This window comes from Symphalangus syndactylus, chromosome X (assembly GCF_028878055.3).
Source record: "Symphalangus syndactylus isolate Jambi chromosome X, NHGRI_mSymSyn1-v2.1_pri, whole genome shotgun sequence".
In the NCBI taxonomy this organism is placed as follows: Eukaryota; Metazoa; Chordata; class Mammalia; order Primates; family Hylobatidae; genus Symphalangus; species Symphalangus syndactylus.
The window spans coordinates 74,016,010-74,039,337 of NC_072447.2; the positions used below are offsets into that span (position 1 = coordinate 74,016,010).

Here is a 23,328-nt window from a genome sequence, read left to right on the forward strand (position 1 = left end):
GTCTTACTAATCTCATTATTATTCCAACTTTAGTCAATAAGGGAGGCATTGCTGGGGGATTTTAAGCAATAAGGATTTACAACCCCGTTTGTGTTAGGGAAAAATAGCTTTGACTGTTATTTGAAGACCAGATTATGGGGGGTCAAGAGTGGAGTCATAAAGAATTATAAGGAGGCTATTACGCTGGTCCAATTAAGAGATTATGGTGGCTTAGACCAAGTCCATGGCAGTGGAGATAGAGAGAAGTGGGTGCATTGAGAAAAAGATGTAAAATATAAATATGACAGGACTTATCGATGAAATGGTTGTAGAGAGTGAGAGAGAAGAGAGTAATCTCAGATGACATTCAAGTCTCTGGCTTGGTATATAGGAATGAGAATGCTAATTATGTCATTCAGTCATTCAGGAGGCTTATTCTGAATGACACTCACCCATTGAAAATATCCTCTCCGTACTCTAAAATGTTATATCACATTGTACAGACCTCTATTCTCTTACTTACTATGTCTATTTATAGTAATGACACTTTATTTGTACATTGTTTTAGCCTTCTTACATGCTATGTAATCCTTAGTAGTGTGGCTGGAAGTAGGCAGGTATGAGGAAAATAGAGGAAGAAAAAAAAAGACTAACATTTACTGATCATTTACTATGTAACATGTGTTGCACAGGGCCCTTTTTCAGATATTGCATTTTATTTTCACAGCCTGACTTTACAAATAACAAAACAGAGGCTCAGAGAACTCAGGTGACTTCCCCAATATCATACATTTTAGGGAGAGACAGAGCTAAGATTCAAACTAGGTTTGTCCATGCCCGGGGCCCACCATCAGGAAGCCAAATGAGAAAGTATAGAAGAGTTGGGAGGAAGAGCTGATGCCATGTATAGAGCTGCTCTAGGCAGGCAACAGAGAGGAAAACATGTTAATTGCACAGCAAGAGGAGAGGAAGCTTCACCCAGGCAAGCAGAAAGATTCTTGGGCAAAGGGAATGGGGAAATAGGTGTTGGGAGGACTCTCAGGGAGACGCCACATGAATGAGGTACCAGGAAGCTGAATACAATATATTTTTGACCTAGGGCCAAAGAGTGAATACTCGAAGACCAGGGAGGTCTGGAGCTAAAGAATCAGTCTGCAGATGCAAGTAAGCTGGTGGTGGTGGGAGGTTGGGGGGTGAGCTTCAGAGCAAGCTTCCCTTACAGCAGTGGTCCTCAAACCAGCAGCATCAGCATCCCCTGGGAACTTGCCAGAAATGCAAGTTCCTGGGCCTCACCCAAGATTTACTGAAGCAAAAACTCAATATCTTAACAAACCCTATAAGAGATTCTGGTACATGTTCAAGTTTGAGACCTACAGCCTTGGAGGACTAGGGAAAGCAGCAAGTGGAGTTTAAGAGCTAGAGTACAAGACCCAAACAGTGTACCCAGAGCAAGCCTAGGGCTGTTACACATCACAGCAATGCAGAGCAACCTTTCCAAAGCATAACAGAGTCTGCTGGTCAGAAGTGGTGGTGGGGAGTGGCTTCAGAGATGTGGTCTCTGGGGGACAACCCCCTCTTCCCTGCACCCCTCCACCTTTCCCCAGAGGTCTTCTTTTTAAGAAACTGCCAAAGACAAGCTCATCGGAGGATCCTGAGGTAAAGGGGTTAGACTGTCTGTGCTAAGGCACTACCCATGGCTTTTAATTTTCTCCTGGTACCTGATACTGTCACAAAAATTACTGTGGAAAATATAGGAAGGAAAACAACATTTACTGGGGGTCTGAACATGCTGAGCACTGTGCTAAGGGTTCACACAAATGCCAGCTGACTTAATCCTCACAATATTTCAGTCATGGAAGTGTTATTATTCCTATTCTGCAGATGAGGAACCAGAGGCTCGAAAAAGTTAAGTGATTTGCCCAAGGTCACGTAGCTCAGAGAAAGGCAGCCAAGATACAATCCTTAGTCTTTCTGACTCCAAACGCCATGCTTCTCATCCTAGACCATGTTGACTGTAATGTGAAGGTCTCTGGGGTCCTCTCCTCTTTGTAGCCACCCCAGGGCCATGTGTTACTGATGGCCATGTGTTACTGATAGATGAGTAACCTGGAAATATTGGTCGAATGAATAAATGAAAAGATGTTCTAGTGACAGAGTTTAACACATGAAGGCCCCGTAAGGATATTCTGGTCTTACGGTTTTCAAATCTGTTTTTAGCATCCTAGACATTTCTTACTGGTGCTCCGGACACAGTCACATTGTCTAGGAAACCAGTCATACCCAGCGGACAGGTTCCTCTGTCCCTTCACCCTTGCCCATTTCTATCTCCTTCCCTGCCTTACCTAGAACAAATCACTTTCATCTTCCATAAGTAGTGGGTGTTTACTAAGATTCTGTTTGGGGAAAGGGTTCTGCTGCCAAAATTAATTTTGAGAAACCCAAATCTAGACCACCTTTTTCATGTTATAGGTGAAGAAACTGAGTGATAGAAAGGCAAAAAGACTTGTCCAGGGTCACTGTGTGCTCTTTAGTAGCATAACTAGAACGTGAAGCCAGGATTCTTGAAACATTCTTCTTTTTTGACACAAATTAATACAGTTTGCGTCCTAACGAGGAAACAATTATTTAGATTTCAACAATTATTTAGAATTGAAAAATTAAAAATTATAACTCTAATTTTTGCCTTTACTATGTTCCAGTTATTGTGCTAAATAGTTAATACGTATAGCCTTATTTAAGTTCTTATAACAGTCTTATAAAATAGGTAATATTATTATCTCCATTTGAAAACTGAGGTTTAGGGGGATTAAATTACTTTAATCATAGAATCAGGAAGTGGCAGAGTTGGGATTTCAGTTCAGAATATCTGATTTCAGTTTTCATGCTCTTAACAGTGATGCCATATTGCAAATGTCTATATTGAAAAAAAAGTCTATTATTTAGCCTGCTGCTTATTTTGTAAATTAATTTTTATTGGAACAATGATATACCTTGAGAGCTACAAAGACAAATTTGTGTAGTTATGGCAGACAGAAATTGTATGCTCTGGAAATAAATGATTTAGTAGCTAGCCCTTTATAGAAAAAATTTGCCAACCTCTTGTCTGTAGACATCAACTTTAAAATGTTTTTCAAGTGACCTCCAGGAGAAGGAACCAGAAATGTACCCTGGATTTGCAGAAGAGGTGGGTGCTGTTTGTACTGTCAGTGAAATTGGTGAATGAATAATACAAATCTGGAAACCTGGCCTACCTGGCCTCCTGCAGTCTTCACTGTGTTGATTCAAGTCTATTATGACCTGTTCTTGTTGTCTTTCATGAGTCAGAGCAGAGGCCTTATCCCTTCCCCTCCCTGTCATAAATGCCTTAGAGCTTGGACTTGGATCTCAGCTTAATGAGTTTTGTCTCCACTTCCCCTTTCTTGCTTCAAGGTTCACATGTGTGCAAGGCAGATAATTCTAGGGGCTGCCATGGCTTGGCTAAGCTTCCCTTGACCACTGAGCATTTCTAAGGGAGTTGAGGCTGGTGGCTCCTCCTTCCTTCCTACTGGTGCTTCCACCTGCCTTGGTCTGAGTTGCTGTCCATGGGGCAGCGCCTAAGTGTCTGAGCACACTTAAGAATCTCTAGTGGTTTATGACCCAGACTTTGCCCTACCAGCTCAGTCTTCTGAATGTTCTCTTCCCTGGACCCTGCTCCAGACACTTTAAATTCAGAAGAGGAAAATGTGCCCAGCCTGCCTGGAGAAAAGCATCTGCTCCTAGCCAAGATCTCCTCATCACAAAGTAAGAATATCAGGTGGTGGAACCTCCATCATACCTGTCCCCTTCCTATACCTGGGTCTGTTGGGTAGATGCAGTCCTTTTTAGAGAGGCATAGTATTCTCGGACCTGTTGCCACAAATTGCTCCCCACTCATTCTTTCCCTATACTTTGTGTCTTTGAAACCTCTTTATCTTCTATGTTTAATATCTAGACTATACTTTCTTCATGGAATTCTAGGTGTGTAAATTTACAGGGCTGGGAGGGTCAATATCTAGTTTAAGACCCTCATTGTAGAAATAGAAAGAGGCCCAGAGAAGAGAAGGGAGTGGGCCAAATCCACAAAATCCACATAGCTGATTACTCCTAGAGCAAGTGGGGTGAGAACCTTGGTCACTTGACTGAAGACAGTGACTTTTCACTGTTCTCTCTTTCCACCAGGAATGGGAATGACCTTTGACTTTAAACAAATCCAGACTCCAGTTTTACCCTGAATTGTTGGGGGAACATTTTGTTTTTTTTTCTTTTTAGAATTTTCAATTCTTCCATGTCTTAGTTTTTAGGGTGTTGACCTGTGTTAATCCAGGCTATCTTCTAGCTATATCTGGTTTCTTCAGGTAGAAAATGTTAAATATAGTTAATATAAAATTTCACTCTAGAATCTGCTGGAAATGACAGAGGCAAAGTTAATGTATGTATAAAAAAATCCACCAGTGACTGGTGGCCAGTAGGCTTTCAATAATTGTGAAGTCCCTCCTACCCCCTCGAAAGTTTCTCCCCTAAGCAGCACATTGTGTGTGGTGGTTTCATGGTTAAAAGTTTAGACAGACCCAGGAAATCTCTCTTCTCTTTTACTTTCTAAGTGTGTGACCTTGGACAAGTTACCTTCCCTCTTAGAGCTGAATTTTCCTCAGTTGTAAAATAGAGAGAATTAGAGTATTCATCTCACAGGATGCTTGTGAGACTTAAATAAGAGAATCCATGTAAAATGGTTAACATAGGGCTTAGAATGTAGAAAAAAAGCTCTTTGTTTTATTGCCAGTTTTATTTTTACTTATGACCAAGCAGCCATGACCTCAGAATAATAGTCAGGGCTGACAATTGTGCTTCAGAGCAAGAAGGGAAAGAGCTGGTGAGATGGAGGCTCTTTCCATTTCTACTTCATTTATTAAATGGAGCTGTTGAAATCTACCCATGAGCTTTGGCTGGCCACACTGACAGTGTCCTCCTCTCAGCAAAGACCAATTAGCAAGTCCTGATAACAGAAGTACAACCCACCCCCTTGTAATTCCTCCTGAGATCCTAACCAGGATTTGTAAAACACCGGGATTTGGGTAAAGAACCATCCCGGGTTTTGTATAAAACCAGGCCCCAGAGGAACAGGACATTCCAGTAGTTTTGTGTCTGGAAAAGAGGGCACCCGGCCCTTCCCCCTCCCTCATCCTCCCATCCCAGTAAACCCTGCCAAACTGGAATCCTGGACTTAATTTAGGAGAAAGGCCCTGTAACCAAGATACTGACTGAACATGGCTGGCGGACTCAGGCTGGGGTCTGCAGTGCAGCATTAATGGGCCGCTGACATGAATATGGAGTAGTTTTCTCTAGCAAAGGTAAGCTTTCTTTTCTCTCTTCTCAAACCCTACCTCACCTGCCTTCCTGTGCAAAAATGTTTATTTAGCTGGGTTTAGGGGGGTCCTGGCCACTAGGAGAAAAAGTCAGTGGCCAAAAAGTTGGAGGAGGTTTGGCTAATGTGCAGGAAAGTTAAAGGAGACAATAGGCTCCTTTTGTTCCTCTCGCCAAAATAGCCAGGACTACACTGGCTTGTCTGTTTCAGGGCCAATCCTGGAGCCATACAGAATAGTTCATTTTCCTGTCGAAACAGCTTGCTCATCTTCTGTCTCACAGGTTGAGGAATTTATTGAGGTGATGGGTCTGAGGATTATATAAGTGGGAACTCAAATACTTAAAAATAACCATGTTTGGTTTCATATTTTGAGACCAGATTGGCACAGAGTAAGCCAATAAATGATAGCTGAACTAAGCTAAACATCTGAATTTGAGTAGTCTTAGTTTCTACATAGCAAAAATCTTTTAGAAATCATTGGTTCAAATTCTGGATATTTTTAACAACTGGCTGCCTGACTTTGAGCAAATCCCTGCACCTCTCTGGTCTCAGTTTTTTATATATCAAATGAGGGTGATTGAAAAAGATGGTTTCTAAAGGTTTCGTGCATGTGTGAATCTATAACACATTCAGTTTTTCATTACTCAGCATCTATTATATGACAAGCAATTCTTTTGCTAGGGACTCAAATATCCATGGTTTTATTTGGGCCTCAAGACAATTCTGTGAAATAAATATCATCCCATTTTTTGGATGAGATGACTAAGGCTAAAATAATTTATTGAAAGGTCACATAGCTATCACAGACAAGAGATGGGATTTGAATCAAGGTCTTTAACTTCAAATCAGTGTGTTTTCTATCACAGAGTTAAGAAAGCAGAGGACCAAAAGGTGAATTTTGATGGAGGTTTTATTAGGAAGGCTGCTGAGAGATTGGAGACAGGGCCCCAAAGATGGCTCAGCATTCCCTTATTCAGTTGAGTAATCCTTCGTTTAGGATGAGCCTGTCTAGCCCAAAGTAGTATAACTGAGAAAGGGAGATGGAGGGAGAGAAAAGAGCATTGTCACAATAAAGGAACAGTTAGAAAATTCTAGGGAACACAGCAATGCAAATTGTTATGAATAATAGGGACCAGACCCAGGTGACACTGGGATGGCAGGAAGGTAAGGTAAAGGTAAGGGAGGCTTAACTTTATATTGGCTGATCTCTCCAGGTTGGCACAAGGTTTCAGTATATCTTAACTAAACTATACAAATAGCCTAGAATTTGTCTTTCTCTTTTCCTTCCTTTGAGTGCCTATTCCTTCTGCCTTCCTTTTTAATTTTTTTTTTTTTTTTTACTTTTTTCCAGGATTCTTTCTCAACTTACTTATTTCATTTCTCCTTTTATTTCTTCCTGTTCTTTTTCCTTATCAGTCTGGTTCTTCTCTATGGGCTTAGCTGAGAAAAAAAAAATCCTTGCCCAAGTGAAAAGCTTACACAGGGCTTTCACATCTTTCATATTATTTGACCTTTATTAAAAACTAATGAGGGGCCCAAAGTAGAGACAATCCTCATTTAAGACATGAGGAAACTGAGGCTCAGGAAGTTAGGGACTTGTTCAAGGTTATATAACCAATAAGTGATGAATCCAGAGCTAGAACTTACTTTTTTCTGGTGCCTGAATGCTTTCCACTTTACCATGAAATATCTAAGTGGTTATATTTAATTTAATTTAATTTATTTATTTATTTATTTATTTTTTGAGACCCATGTTTTGCTCTTGTTGCCCAGACTGGAGTGAAATGGTGCGATTTCAGCTCACCACAACCTCCGCCTCCCAGGTTCAAGCGATTCTCCTGCCTCAGCCTCCTGAGTAGCTGGGATTACAGGCATGCGCCACCATGCCTGGCTAATTTTTTGTATTTTTAATACAGACGGGGTTTCTCTATGTTGGTCAGGCTGGTCTTGAACTCCCGACCTCAGGTGATCCACCCATCTGGGCCTCCCAAAGTGCTGGGATTACAGGCGTGAGCCACCGTGCCCGGCCTAACATCTAAGTGGTTATAAAGGATTTTATGGGTTTTTCATTTTTTCTGCTCTTATAGTATATGATAAAACCAAATTAAACAGCAGCAATAACAATGACAAATTCAGATTTGAGGAGGAAAGAAAGGATGTCAATAATTAGAAGGAAGAAAAATGCTTATCAGGTGCCTACTAAGTCCTAGATGCTGCAAAAAGTTATCTTATTTAAATATACAGTAAAACAGTACTTAAACCTAAGTTTGTCTGACTCAAACATTCTAGTTCTTTACATTATACCATGTTGTTTCCAAGAAGAGAGTTCAGCTTGGGCTATGAGCGTTTTCATACCTATGTATATATTCCTGTATGCTTAGAATGTGTTACCATATATGGGAATTTATGAGTGTGCACATATTTGTTGCTATTCATAAAATGGAAAATCTTTATGGCCCTGGCAAGTTTCATTTCCAAACTATTTCCTTACTTGCAATAGTAATAGCCACTAATACCTTTTGATCACTTACATGTGCCCTTAAAGTACTTACAGATCTTAATTAATTTAATCCCCACAAAACTCTATGAGGTAGCTAATAGTATTAATACCATTTAAAAAATAAAGACACTGTGGCTAAATAAATGAAGAAGTTTCCCAAATCATACAGCTAGGAAAAATGGAGCCAAGATTCACTTAGGTAGCCTGATACCAAAGCCTGTGCCCTGGATGTAAAATCGAGTAAGTATTCCTTATCTCTCAAGATCTTGAGAATTATATAAGATGGCAGATATGAAAAACACATTGCAATCTGGAAACTGCTAGGGATATGTTAGGTGGCATTTCCCCCCATTCCCCAGATTCTATTGTTTAAGCCATTTGGATCATAAGTCACCACTGTTCACTGTATGCTGACGGCCTGCGCTAGTCTCTCCCAGGAATATTTTCAATTTTATCATGTGTTTCTCCAGTTGTGGAGCTCTTGCCTGGGACAGTTTTCTGTCTAGGTAAATGAGTTCAAGGCACAACTGCTTTGTTGACACCTCTCTGAGAAAGAAGATTGAAAGGGGTCCATGTTGCATTCAGACTTGGAATGAACCAAGGACACTCCCTCCCTGTTGAGGATTCCAAAGCATGACTATTTGTGTGACCATATATAGAGTTATATGTAGGTGTATGTGAGTATGCCTGTGTTTCATCGGTGAACGTGAGTATTGGCAGCATGTGAAAGCTGGAAGGACTCTTTGAGAGCTCATTACATACCACATTTTTATGGTTCTGCACTTAGATTATCACACTTCTGTGACTCCCTCAAAAGGTAAGAACTATATAGTCCAGCTTTATATAGTCAATTATTTTATAGATGGGAAAAATGAGGTGAAGAAACTTGCCTAAATTCACCCTGAACAAGTATTAGAACTTGAACTAGACCCAACTGATGGAAAAATGTATGTTTGTACTTCTTTATGTCACTTTAACAATAGCTGTTGTTGCCCATCTACTTGGCCTCCATCGCCATGTCTGGTAATAGATACACACCGAACTCTAAAAAATGACATTCTCTCTCAAGGAGTGTGTAGTCCCATCTGGGAAATGAAGACAGTTCATGAGGCAGGTCATGAGATGGAAAGGTAACAATAATACAGAGTCTGACTTAATCTAATTGGGTGCTATAGACAGTAAGTAGCCATTCAAAAGATAGTGATATGGAGAGGCTAGAGGTGGCCTTCTGGAGGAATATAGAAAGTATGATGCATGTGAGACTGTAGAGATGAATTAACAAACTGTAGCCAGGAGGGAAAAGGAAGAGGAAGGCAACCAGTGGTTACTACTGCCTACTATGTTCCAAACATGGATTATACTTGTCCCTTTCATGTAAGCTTTCTGATTTATTTCTCCAGGGCTGATATTATTAAACCCATTTTACAGATGAGAAAACTGGTTCTGAGTGGTTAAGTAATCCCCAAGGCTACACAGCTGGTCAGTGGGAGAGCCAGGTTTTGGAAAAAAGGACCCCAAAACAGATCCTCTCTTACATCAAGGACTTTCTGCCAAATATAATATGGAATGTAGGGATTAACACTTGGGTCACTGCTGCATATGGAGAGGACTGAGAGTTTGTGAAGTAGTCTATAAGTTTATTTCTTAAAAAGGGTAAATATCTGGGGATTTTCTATCCATATGTGAATCTGTGCATATATTTGATTGTCTATTTTTTATTAACAATGCCTATTTCATGTGCTTGGGTTGAAGATTTAGCGAAATAATTTATATAAAGCACTGGACATGGTGCTACTATGTAATGCTCTCTCAGTGAATAGTAGCCATTATCATCATTATCATTAATACAATCTATTAGGTATATCTCTGCCTACATGAGTATGTATGTCTGTTTGTAAAGTGATTATAACTTGCATGTAATTGCTTGTTTCAGAATGTGTGTGTTTTTCGTAGATATGGCTGTTGCTATAGGCATATGTATGTTCTCTGTGTATATACATGTGAGTGTGCAAGTATATTTTTGTGGAAGGTAGTACAGCATGGTGGTTATGCTGGCGCCACACTTCCTGGGCTCAAATCCCAACTCCACCGATTTTTATCTAGATGGCCTTGGGCAAACTACTTTACACCTCTGTTCTGCAGTTTCTCCATTGTAATATGGGGATAATAATGGTGTCTACTTCATAGGGTGGTTGTGAGGAATAAATGATTTAATCTGTGTAAAACATTTGGAACAGATGTACCATGCACATACAATAAATATAGCTTTATTATTATTATTCTGAAGTTGACTAAGATTTTATGTAACAGAGTGATTTTATGTGTAAATGGAAGTGTGTGCATCTCTGCTTTTAGGTAAGACTACATGTACCTGTGTGTGAAAGTTTATGTATTTATGTGATGTTGTCTGTTTCTGTGTTTGACTGTAACTGTGTACGGTATCACTGAGTGCTTCGTCTTAGTCCCAGGAAGTCTAACGTCCTGTCTTATGTATTGAAGTGAGAGGTTAGAATCTTGGGTCTGATTCTGATTCAGGATTAGACCTATGAAATGAATTTATGAATAGCTTTGGGAATCAGCAGACAACATTTCTTCTGAGAAGTTCAAATACTCCTCTCACATATTGCCATTTATTTTTGGTTCATTGTTAACTTTTGAAGTATAATACACATAAAGTGCACAAATCTTGTTTATAGCTCAATGTATTTTCATAAACTGAACACGTTTTTACAACCAGCATGTAGATCAAGAAACAGAGCATTACTTAGAAGCCCTCCTCTTCCCTTCCCAGTCACAGACTCCTACTTCAAGGCAAACATTATCTTTACTTCTACCAGCATAGATTACACTGGCCTGATTTTGTACTGTATTTAAATGAAATCATACAATATGTACTGTTTTGTGTCTATTTTTTTAAACATTACATTTGTCATAGTCATTCATATTGTTGTGTGTAGTTGTAGTTTGTTCATTATTATTGCTATAAAGAATTTCATTTTATGAATAAAATGCATGTATTCATTCATTATAGTGTTCAGGAATATTTTGACTGTTTCTATTTTGGGTTTATGAATATTCTAGTAAATATTTTTTGGTAAATTCTCACTTGTTGTTAAGTACAATTTATAGAGGATGAGAAGTGACAACAACAATGAGTGTTCCCCTTTTGCCCATGGGAAAGGAGAGGCAAAGGGAGAATTAGTGTTAGTGGCCCAATAAGGCTCCTGGTGCCTGTTTCCTGATTCTTGGGACAGAGCACATTCTTCCTGCTACACCATTGAGAAAACAATCCAGATCTGTATTCTGAAGGAACTAGTAATACACGATTAGCAGCACAGGTGACTTTTTAACTATGCCCTTCAAAATCCAATCACTGAGCACTTATTGAACTAAAAGGAATCAGGTAAGTTAAAGAAACTGGGCTAATTGGGTTTTGCTTTCTCAGTCACTCAACCTGGCTCTTGCCTCTTCAGTTTTCTGGACACGTAGAAAGCCCCTTTGTTCTCTTTCTTCTACACCAGCAGTTTTTATTTGCCTGTTTCCCAGAGTAATGTGGGCCATGGAGTCAGGCCACCTCCTCTGGGCTCTGCTGTTCATGCAGTCCTTGTGGCCTCAACTGACTGATGGAGCCACTCGAGTCTACTACCTGGGCATCCGGGATGTGCAGTGGAACTATGCTCCCAAGGGAAGAAATGTCATCACGAACCAGCCTCTGGACAGTGACATGTAGGTTTAATTTCTTGTGGTATTTGAGGGGAAGTTGTGGGAGCACCCTTGAGGTCAGGAAGTAGCATCTTGAGACCCCTTTCCCAGAGTGTGGTAGCAGCCAGCTCCTGATCGCTCCGAGCTGTACATACTCAGTGGCAGATTTCCTGGGAAGAAGGCTAGTTGACTCAGAAGCCAGCATTTCATCTGGAGTTTTCCGTAATATTTTTAGAGTCCTAAAGAGAATTCCATATTTGCTGTTTTCTAATCTGATACCCACAATGCTTACTTATTTAATAACAACTGTTTGACTTTAAAAAAGAATAATGAAATATATACAGTGTTTATAAGATGTATGGGTGGGAGCTATGCTTCTATAGTTTGGTGAAGCTACTGTATATTTATTTCAGATATGTGAAAATGTGAAAAAAGAAAGTAAGCCTTAGAATCAAGGAATTAATGGTAATAGCTCTCACTTATGTAATACTCTGTGACACAGACCATACTAGAAATTTACATACTTTGTCTCAACTCTCACAAAAACTCTAGAAGGAAAGTATGTGTGTAGTTATTTTATAGATGAGAAAACTGAAGCTCAGGGAGGTCAAGTGACTTATCCAAGTCCTATAACTAGTAAATGAAAGAGATAGGATTTGAACCTGGATAACGTGAATGTAAACTAATACTCTTCTCACCACTCTGTCCCTCATAGATCCCACAGGATTAACCTTTCCTGATCTTAGAAAATAGCAAGTGCTCCACAAATATCTGTTAAAGAATAAATGAATGTATGAAAAAATCTTTTGTGACTATGACTGATTTTTTCTCTCAAAAGCTTTGGAGTTTTCCAAAGTTGATTGTAACATCTCTGAGTTCTCTGAGAAGAATTAGAGTATAGTAGGAATAACAACTCTGTCTTTTTTGATATAAAGTATTCATCTAGTTTCAGAGTCAGAGTCCTTGTATTAATTTTTTTGAGGGAATAAATTCATTATCCTCCATCCCTAATACTTTGTAGTAATATTCCACATTTATTGAACTTTTACTATTTGCCACTGTCCTAAGCTCTTCGTGTATTTGAATTTTTTTTTTTTTTTAGTCACTAATAAAAGCTGTCTGAGTTAGGAACTATGATTATTTCCATTCCATTTTACAGATGGGCAAATTGTGTATGGAGAAGTTAAGTAACTTGTTCAACATCCCACTAATTTGGAAGTGGCAGAGTAAGCAATCAATCCAAGTGGCTTGGCTCCAAAGCTTGGAGTTATAAGCACTATGCCCTAAGGCCTCCCATATGTATCAGAATGATGCTAAGTCAGGCTACATTGATGAGGAGTCGATCACTTAAAGAGTCAGTCCACAGTTGGTTGTCTCTTTGTTACTACATATTGTGTCAAACTGTGAAATTGCCTTTTATGTGAGTTTAAAGTGGTCAAATATCAGCAATTTCATATGCTGATATTTGAAATTTTTAATAGTTAAATCTAAAACTTCCATGTTTTGATCAGTACAATGCCATTTCCTCTTGTTTTGTCCTAAACAAAGATAGTCACTTTTTGGTCAGTCTCCTCTGGAAAAGGAACCTCCCAAGGCTTGAAGATGGGGGGCAAAATTATGACTCTCTTTCTTCTTTCCCAGAGTGGCTTCCAGCTTCTTAAAGTCTGACAAGAACCGGGTAGGGGGAACCTACAAGAAGACGATCTATAAAGAATACAAGGATGACTCATACACAGATGAAGTGGCCCAGCCTGCCTGGTTGGGCTTCCTGGGGCCAGTGTTGCAGGCTGAAGTGGGGGATGTCATTCTTATCCACCTGAAGAATTTTGCCACTCGTCCCTATACCATCCACCCTCATGGTGTCTTCTACGAGAAGGACTCCGAAGGTAAACTGTTCCATCATTTCTTTCCCCCATGCCCAACAAATATCAGTTTTCCTTTACTGCCATGTGAAGGAGAAGAGTTGGTAGTGAAGATTTTCTTTTTTTCCTATTTAGCTGAGGTGGCAAAGACTCTCCTCAGAGTAAACAAGGGTGGGCAGTGGTATCAGTTCTGCCATTCATATACTGTGTGACTTGGACAAGTCATTGTCTCTCTCTGGGTCTCAGATTCCTTCTCAGAAATGTGAAGACACAGTCTACCTCTTAACACAAGGAACTGTTTGAATGGCATCTCCATAGAATATTTGAATATTCTATGAAAAGAAAAGAGAATGCTACATATATGAAGGATTGTCATCCTAGTGTCACAGTCTTCTGAAAGTTCCATTTTGTTTTTCCCTAAGGGGGAGTTCAGCTTATTTATCTCTACCTCCCTTATTCCTGGCCCAGTGATTTATAATACTGACAACAGTGAGTAAGAGGAATAGAAAGGGAAGTCAGAAGACTCCGGCTGGGCCACTAAATCCCTGTATGATCCTGGACAAGTTACTTTTCCTTAGTTTTCTCTTCCATACAATGGAGAAGTGAACCAAATAATCATTAAGTTGACTGCAGACTGAAATTCTGTGATTGCCTGATTTTTTATTTTAAGTGAGTGTTTGAAGGGAGGGAATTCTGTCTTCTTGCTTCTATGCCACCAGCTTTACGCTATGGCATTACCAGATCAGGCCAAGCTGTAGTTTTCCTAGTCACAGAAATTTTCCAGTGGCTACAAGCTTTCCACCCATTGCTAATGTGAGGACTGGATTTTTTAGGTTAAATGTCACCTAAATCTGTGCTCTCCTTAGGTTGTGAAGAATACTATGCAGGTCATTAGCATGCTACATTTTTTAAGACTGGACCTAGGGTTCTACATGTCAGCTCTGTCTTAATTTACGTATTTGCCACTGTCCCTCACTTATTCTGGGCCTGGGCATGTGCAATTTCATTTCTAGGTTCCCTATACCCAGATGGCTCCTCTGGGCCACTGAAAGCTGATGACTCTGTTCCCCCGGGTGGCAGCCATATCTACAACTGGACCATTCCAGAAGGCCATGCACCCACCGATGCTGACCCAGCATGCCTCACCTGGATCTACCATTCTCATGTAGATGCTCCACGAGACATTGCAACTGGCCTAATTGGGCCTCTCATCACCTGTAAAAGAGGTACAGGTCCCAAGGATCAGCTATGAGGTGTAGTGTCGGACATCTAGGGGTAGCAGTGATATGGTTGAACCACCTACATATTGGGCAGCAACCTGAGGAGTGCTAAGTCAGCACTCTTGTTTATTAGCAAGAAAAATCTCTGCTAAACTCACTTTGCACTATTTTTTTTTTTTGGCAATTTCATTACTTTTTTTCTTTGGGGGTTAGGAACAATTTTTTTTTCAATAGGTTATTGTGGTACAGGTGGTATTTGGTTACATGAATAAGTTCTTTAGCGGTGATTTGTGAGATTTTGGTGCACATATCTCCTGGAACTATACACTACACCCTATTTGTAGTCTTTTATCCCTCGCCCCCCTCCCAGCCTTTTCCCCAAATCCCCAAAGTCCATTGTATCATTCTTATTCTTTTGCACCCTCATAGTTTAGCTCCCACATATCAGTGAGAACATACAATGTTTAGTTTTCCATTCCTGAGTTACTTCACTTAGAATAGTAGTCTCCAATCTCATTCAGGTCGCTGCAGATGCTGTTAATTCATTCCTTTTTATGGCTGAGTAGTAGTCCATCGTATATATGTACCATGGTTTCTTTATTCACTTGTTGATTGATGGGTATGTGAGTTGGTTCCAATTGATTTTGCAATTGTGAATTGTGCCACTATAAACATGCATGTGCAAGTATCTTTTTTGTATAATGACTTCTTTTCCTCTGGGTAGATGCCCAGTAGTGAGATTGCTGGATCAAATGGTAATTCTACTTTTAATTCATTAAGCAATCTCCACAGTTTTCCTTGTGGCTCTACTAGTTTACATTCCCACCAGCAGTGTAGAAGTAACTGTTCCCTGTTCACCACATCCAAGCCAGAATCTACCGTTTTTTGATTTTTTTGATTACGGTCATTCTTGCAAGAGTAAGGTGGTAGCGCATTGTGGTTTTGACTTGCATTTCCCTAATCATTAGTGATGTTGAGGATTTTTTCATATGTTTGTTGGCCATTTGTATATCTTCTTGTGAGAATTGTCTATTCATGTTCCTAGCCCACTTTTTGATGGGATTGTTTTTTTTTTTCTTGTTGATCTGTTTGAGTTCACTGTAGATTCTGGATATTAGTCCTTTGTCAGATGTATGGATTGTGAAGATTTTTTCCCACTCTATGGGCTGTCTGTTTACTCTGCTGACTCTTCCTGTTGGCGTGCAAAAACTCTTTAGTTTAATTAAGTCCCAACTATTTGTTTTGATTGCATTTGCCTTTGGGTTCTTGGTCAGGAAATCCTTGCCTAAGCCAATGTCTACAAGGGTTTACCTAACGTTTTCTTCTAGAATTTTTATACTTTCAGGTTTTAGATTTAAGTCCTTAATTCATCTTCATTTGATTTTTGTATAAGGTGAGAGATAAGGATCCAGTTTCTCTTACATGTGGCTAGCCCATTATCTCAGTACCATTCGTTGAAAAGGGTGTCCTTTCTACACTTTATGTTTTTGTTTGATTTGTCAAAGATCAATTGGCTGTAAGTGTTTGGGTTTATTTCTCAGTTCTCTATTCTGTTCCATTGGTCCAAGTGCTTATTTTTATAGCAGTACCATGCTGTTTTGGTGAAATGGCATTATAGTATAGTTTAAAATCAGGTAGTGTGATGCCTCCAGATTTGTTCTTTTTGCTTAGTCGTCTTGCTTTGGCTATGCAGGTGCTTTCTTGGTTCCATCTGAATTTTAGAATTGTTTTTTCTAATTCTGTGAAGAATGATGGTGGTATTTTGATGGGAATTGCATTGAATTTGTAGATTGCTTTTGGCAGTGTGGTTATTTTCACAATATTGATCCTACCCATCCATGAGCAGGGGATGTGTTTCCATTCGTTTCTGTCATCTATGATTTCTTTCGTCAGTGTTTTGTAGTTCTCCTTGTAGAGGTCTTTCACCCCCTCAGTTAGGTATATTCCTAAGTATATATGTATGTATGTATGTATTTATTTATTTATTTGTTTATTTATTTTTTCAGCTATTGTAAAAGGGGTTGAGTTCTTGATTTGATTCTCTGCTTGGTCACTGGTAGTTTATAGAAGAGCTACTGATTTGTGTACATTAATCTTATATCCAGAAACTTTACTGAATTCTTTTATCAGTTCTAGAAGCTTTCTGGAGGAGTCTTTAGGGTTTTCAAGGTAAATTATCATATCGCCAGCAAACAGTGACAGTTTGACCTCCTCTTTACATATTTGGATGCCCTTTATTTCTTTCTCTTGTCTGATTGCTCTGGCTAGGATTTCCAGAACTAAGTTGAAGAGGAGTGGTGAGAGTGGGCATCCTTGTCTTATTCCAGTTCTCAAAGGGAATGCTTTCAACTTTTCCACATTCAGTATAATGTTGGTTGTGGGTTTGTCATATATGGCTTTTATTACATTGGAGTATGTTCCTTGTATACCAATTTTGCTGAGAGTTTTAATCACAAAGTAATGTTGGATTTTGTCGAATGCATTTTCTGCATCTATTGTGATGATCATGTAATTTTTTAAAAATTCTGTTCATGTGGTGCATCACATATATTGACTTACATATGTTAAACCATCCTTGCATCCCTTTCATACCCATCAAGTGAATATGAAACCCACTTGATCACAGTGGATTATCTTTTTGATATGTTGTTGGATTCCATTAGCTAGTATTTTGCTAAGGATTTTAGGGCCTACGTTCATCAGGGATATCGGTCTGTAGTTTTCTTTTTTTTTAATTTTATTATTATTATACTTTAAGTTTTAGGGTACATGTGCACAATGTGCAGGTTTGTTACATATGTATACATGTGTCATGTTGGTGTGCTGCACCCATTACCTCGTCATTTAGCATTAGGTATATCTCCTAATGCTATCCCTCCCCACTCCCCCCACCCCACAACAGGCCCCAGTGTGTGATGTTCCCCTTCCTGTGTCCATGTGTTCTCATTGTTCAATTCCCACCTGTGAGTGAGAACATGCGGTGTTTGGTTTTTTTTGTCCTTGTGATAGTTTGCTGAGAATGATGCCTTCCAGCTTCATCCATGTCCCTACAAAGGACATGAACTCATCATTTTTTATGGCTGCATAGTATTCCATGGTGTATATGTGACCTAGGCAATACCATTCAGGACATAGGCATGGGCAAGGGCTTCATGTCTAAAACCCCAAAAGCAATGACAACAAAAGCAAAAATTGACAAATGGGATCTAATTAAAGTAAAGAGCTTCTGCACAGCAAAAGAAACTATTATCAGAGTGAACAGGCAACCTACAGAATGGGAGAAAATTTTTGCAACCTATTCATCTGACAAAGGGCTAATATCCAGAATCTACAATGTACACAAACAAATTTACAAGAAAAAAACAAACAACCCCATCAAAAAGTGGGCAAAGGATATGAACAGATGGTTTGTAGCTTTCTTTTCTGGTTATGTTCTTTTCTGGTTATGTTCTTTCCTGGTTTTAGTATTAGGGTGATGCTGGCTTCATAGAATGAATTAAGGAGGGTTTCCTCTTTCTCTCTCTTGTGAAATAGTGTCAAAAGGATTGGTACCAATTCTTCTTTGAATGTCTGGTAGAATTCCACAGTGAATCCATCTAGTCCTGGACTTTTTTGGTTGGTAATTTTTTAACTGCCATTTTAATCTTGCTGCCTGTTACTGGTGTATTCAGGGTATCTATTTCTTCCTGGTTTAATCTAGGAGGATTGTATTTTTACAGGAATTTATACATCTCATTTAGATTTCTAGTTTATGTGCATAAAGGTGTTCATAGTAGCCTTGAATCTTTTGTATTTCTGTGGTGTCAGTTGTAATATCTCCCGTTTCATTTCTTAATGAGGTCATTTGGATTTTCTCTTTTCTTTTCTTGGTTAATCTTGCTAATGATCTATCAATTTTATTTATTTCTTTCAAAGAACCAGCTTTTTGTTTCATTTATCTTGTAGTTTTCTTTGTTTCAATTTCATGTAGTTTTTCTCTGATATTGGTTATTTCCTTTCATCTCTAGGGTTTGGGTTTGGTTTGTTCTTGTTTCTCTAGTTCCTTGAGGTGTGACCTTAGAAGGTCAGTTTGCACTCTTTCAATCTTTTTGATGTAGGCGTTTAGAACTATGGACTTCCCTCTTAGCACCACTTTTGCTATATCCAAGAGGTTTGGTTTTTATAGGTTGTGTTATTATTGTCAATCAGATCGAAGAATTTTTTTTATTATACTTTAAGTTCTAGGGTACATGTGCACAACGTGCAGGTTTGTTACATATGTATACATGTGCCATGTTGGTGTGCTGCACCCATTAACTCATCATTTGCATTAGGTATATCTCCTAATGCTATCCCTCCCCCCTTCCCCCACCTCACAACAGGCCCCAGTGTGTGATGTTCCCCTTCCTGTGTCCAAGTGTTCTCATTGTTCAATTCCCACCTGTAAGTGAGAACATGCGGTGTTTGGTTTTTTGTCCTTGCGATAGTTTGCTAAGAATGATGATTTCCAGCTTCATCAATGTCCCTACAAAGGACATGAACTCATACTTTTTTATGGCTGCATAGTATTCCATGGTGTATATATGTCACATTTTCTTAATCCAGTCTATCATCGATGGACATTTGGGTTGGTTCCAAGTCTTTGCTATTGTGAATAGTGCGGCAATAAACATACGTGTGCATGCGTCTTTATAGCAGCATGATTTATAATCCTTTGGGTATATACCCAGTAATGGGATGGCTGGGTCAAATGGTGTTTCGAGTTCTAGATCCTTGAGGAATCACCACACTGTCTTCCACAATGGATGCACTAGCTTGCAGTCCCACCAACAGTGTAAAAGCATTCCTATTTCTCCACATCCTCTCCAGCACCTGTTGTTTCCTGACTTTTTAATGATGGCCATTCTAACTGGTGTGAGAGGGTATCTCATTGTGGTTTTTATTTGCATTTCTCTGATGGCCAGTGATGATGAGCATTTTTTCATGTGTCTGTTGGCTGCATAAATGTCTTCTTTTGAGAAGTGTCTGTTCATGTCCTTTGCCCACTTTTTGATGGGGTTGTTTGTTTTTTTCTTGTAAATTTGTTTGAATTCTTTGTAGATTCTGGGTATTAGCCCTTTGTCAGATGAGTAGATTGCAAAAATTTTCTCCCATTCTGTAGGTTGCGTGTTCACTCTGATGGTAGTTTCTTTTGCTGTGCAGAAGATTTTTAGTGGAATTACATCCTAATTGTCAATTTTGGCTTTTGTTGCCATTGCTTTTGGTGTTTTAGACATGAAGTCCTTGCCCATGCCTATGTCCTAAATGGTATTGCTTAGGTTTTCTTATAAGATTTTTTTGGTTTTAGGTCTAACATTGAAATCTTTAATCCATCTTGAATTAATTTTAGTATTAGATGTAAGAAAGGGATCCAGTTTCAGCTTTCTACATATGGCTAGCCAGTTTTCCCAGCACCATTTATTAAACAGGGAATCCTTTCCCCATTTCTTGTTTTTGTCAGGTTTGTCAAAGATCAGTTGGTTGTAGATGTGTGGCATTATTTCTTAGGGCTCTGTTGTGTTTCATTGGTCTGTATCTCTGTTTTGGTACCAGTACCATGCTGTTTTGGTTACTGTAGCCTTGTAGTATAGTTTGAAGTCAGGTAGTGTGATGCCTCCAGCTTTGTTCTTTTGGCTTAGGATTGACTTGGCAATGGGAGCTCTTTTTTGGTTCCATATTAACTTTAAAGTAGTTATTTCTTCCAATTCTGTGAAGAAAGTCGTTGGTACCTTGATGGGGATGGCACTGAATCTATAAATTACCTTGGGCAGTTTTGGAGGAAATATTCTGTATGTATCTGTTAATCCTATTTGTTCCAAGGTATAGTTTAAATCCATTGTTTGTTTATTGACTTTCTGTCTTGGTGACCTGTCTAGTGCTGTCAGTGGAGTATTGAAGTCTCCCACTACTATTGTGTTGCTATCTATGGCATTTCTTAGGTCTATTAGTAATTGTTTTATAAATGTGGGAGCTCCAGTGTTAGGTGCATATATGTTTAGGATTGTAATATTTTTCTGTTGGAAAAGGCCTTTTATCATTATATAATGGCCCTCTTTGTCTCTTTTAACTGTTGTTGCTTTCATGTCTGTTTTGTCTGTTATAAAAACAGCTTCTCCTACTCACTTTTGGTTTCCTTTTGCAGGAAATGCCTTTTTCCACCCCTTGACTTTAAGTTTATGTGAGTCCTTATTTGTTACGTGAGTCTCCTGAAGCAGGAGATGGTTGGTGACTTCTTATCCATTCTGCATTGTTGTATTTTTTAAGTGGGGCATTTAGGCCATTTACATTCAATGTTAGTATTGAGATATGAGGTACCATTGCATTCATCTTGCTATTTGTTGCCTGTGTACCTTGGTTTTTTTAAATTTTTTTTTGTTTTTGCTTTTTAAATTTTATTTTTTGTTTCACAGGTCCTGTGTGATTGATGTATGCTTTCAAGAGGTTCCATTTTTATGTATTTCCTGGATTTGTTTCAAGATTTAGAGCTGCTTTTAGCAGTTCTTGTAGTGGTGGCTTGGTAGTGGCAAATTCTCTCAGCATATGTTTGTCTGAAAAAGACTGTATCTTTCCTTCATATATGATGCTTAGTTTTGCTGGATACAAAGTTCTCGGCTGATAATGTTTTGTCTGTGGAAGCTGAAGCTAGGGCCCCAATCCCTTCTAGCTTGTAGGGTTTCTGCTGAGAAATATGCTGTTTATCTGATAGGTTTTCCCTTATAGGTGACCTGGTGTTTTTGTCTCACAGCTCTTAAGATTCTTTCCTTCTTTGTCTTAACTTTAGATAACCTGATGGCAATGTGCCTAGGCGATAATCTTTTTGTGATGAATTTCCCAGATGTTCTTTGTGTTTCTTGTATTTGGATGTCTAGGTCTCTAGCAAGGCCAGGGAAGTTTTCCCCTATTACTCCTCCAAATATGTTTTCAAAACTTTTAGAATTCCCTTCTTCCTTAGGAATACCAATTATTCTTTAGGTTTGGTCATTTAACATAATCCCAGACTTCTTAGAAGCTTTGTTCATGTTTTCTTATTCTTTTTTCTTTGTCTTTGTTGGATTGGGTTAATTTGAAGACCTTGTCTTCAGGCTCCAAATTTTTTTCTTCTACTTGTTCAATTCTATTGATGAGACTTTCCAGAGGATTTTGCATTTCTGTAAGTGTGTCCAATGTTTCCTGAATTGTTTTTTCTTTATGCTATCTATTTCCTTGAATATTTCTCCCTTCACTTCTTATTTTTTGGTTGTTGTTGTTTTTATTATTTTCATTGGGATTCACCTTTCTCTGGTGCCTCCCTGATTAGCTTAATAACTAACCTCCTGAATTCTTTTTCAGGTAAATCAGGGATTTTTTAAAATCTTGGTTTGGTTCCATTGCTGGTGAGCTAGTGTGATTTTTTTGGGGTGTTAAAGAACCTTGTTTTGTCATATTACCTGAGTTGGGTTTCTGGTTCCTTCTCATTTGAGTGGGCTCTGTCAGAGGGAAACTCTAGGGCTGAAGGTTGTTCTTCAGATTCTTTTGTCTCAAAGGGTGTTCCCCTGATCTCTCCCTCCTTTTTTATGGATGTGGCTTCCTGTGAGCTGAGCTGCAGTGATTGTTATCTCTCTTTTGGGTCTAGCCACCCAGCAAGTCTACCTGGCTCTGGGCTGATACTGGAGGTTGTCTGCACAGAGTCCTGTGATGCGAACTGTGTATGGGTCTCTGCTGTGAATACCAGCACAGTATTTGGGGTGTCTCCCGAGTCCTGCAGGAGCAGTCCATTCCCTTCCGAGGGTCTGTGGGTCCTCTTGGGATTCCTGGTGTGTTCGTGCAGGGTGCTGGAGCTAAAATTCATGACGCAAGCCTCCACATGCTGCTCTATCCGTCCGAGTCTGAGCTGCAATCTAGTCCCGACTCTTGTCCACCATGATGATCCTAGGAACCTTTTTTAAAATTATTGTTATTAAAAACAACAAAACACCAAACTTTTCTCCTTTTTATTTTTTTCTTGCTTCACTTTTAAATCTCAAATTAGTCATTATAGGAGTCAAGTCACATTGAAATCAGATATGTAGTAAGAGTTTAGATATGGATAAGATTGAAAGTGTGGTCATCAGGGTTTCAGAGGATTTTGCTAACAATAGGATATGTCAGACTTGAAGACCAGAGGGTGGCAGGAATGTGGTCAGATTCAGGTCCTGGGTTGAAGACATAGGCAGGGATGGTGGGAGGGAATTATTGTAGATCTTATGTGTCCTAACATCAAGTCCTAGGTTCAACTGAATTGGTGGTTTTAAATGGGGAGTTTGGAAATGGAAATTAATCTAAGAGGGTTATATCTGCTTTTCTGTTGCTTACAGATTCTTAAGATCCCTCTCTTTCTATTCCTTTCTTATGAGTACCCCTTTCAGCTTACTATTGCTAAGGAAAGGATCTTTTCAAGGGAAACTTTCTTACTTGCCCTAGGAGCCCTGGATGGGAACTCCCCTCCTCAACGGCAGGATGTAGACCATGATTTCTTCCTGCTCTTCAGTGTGGTAGATGAGAACCTCAGCTGGCATCTCGATGAGAACATTGCCACTTACTGCTCAGATCCTGCTTCAGTGGACAAAGAAGATGAGACATTTCAGGAGAGCAATAGGATGCATGGTGAGTTGGGAAAGGGTGGCCACATTGTGACAGGGCACATTGTTG

General features: G+C 39.2%; 1 protein-coding gene across 1 annotated transcript in view; it reads left to right on the top strand.

Moving 5' to 3' along the window:
- The first annotated feature begins 3,553 nt into the window (after window positions 1–3,553).
- HEPH (hephaestin) overlaps window positions 3,554–23,328 on the top strand; it is a 98,551-nt gene continuing 78,776 nt past the window's right edge. Inside the window, exons 1-5 of the mRNA XM_055268591.1 lie at window positions 3,554–3,759; window positions 11,406–11,585; window positions 13,203–13,447; window positions 14,437–14,649; window positions 23,101–23,283. Of these exons, the coding sequence (XP_055124566.1) occupies window positions 3,611–3,759; window positions 11,406–11,585; window positions 13,203–13,447; window positions 14,437–14,649; window positions 23,101–23,283 (970 nt within the window). The 5' untranslated portion in view covers window positions 3,554–3,610. The remainder of the gene's footprint in view (window positions 3,760–11,405; window positions 11,586–13,202; window positions 13,448–14,436; window positions 14,650–23,100; window positions 23,284–23,328) is intronic.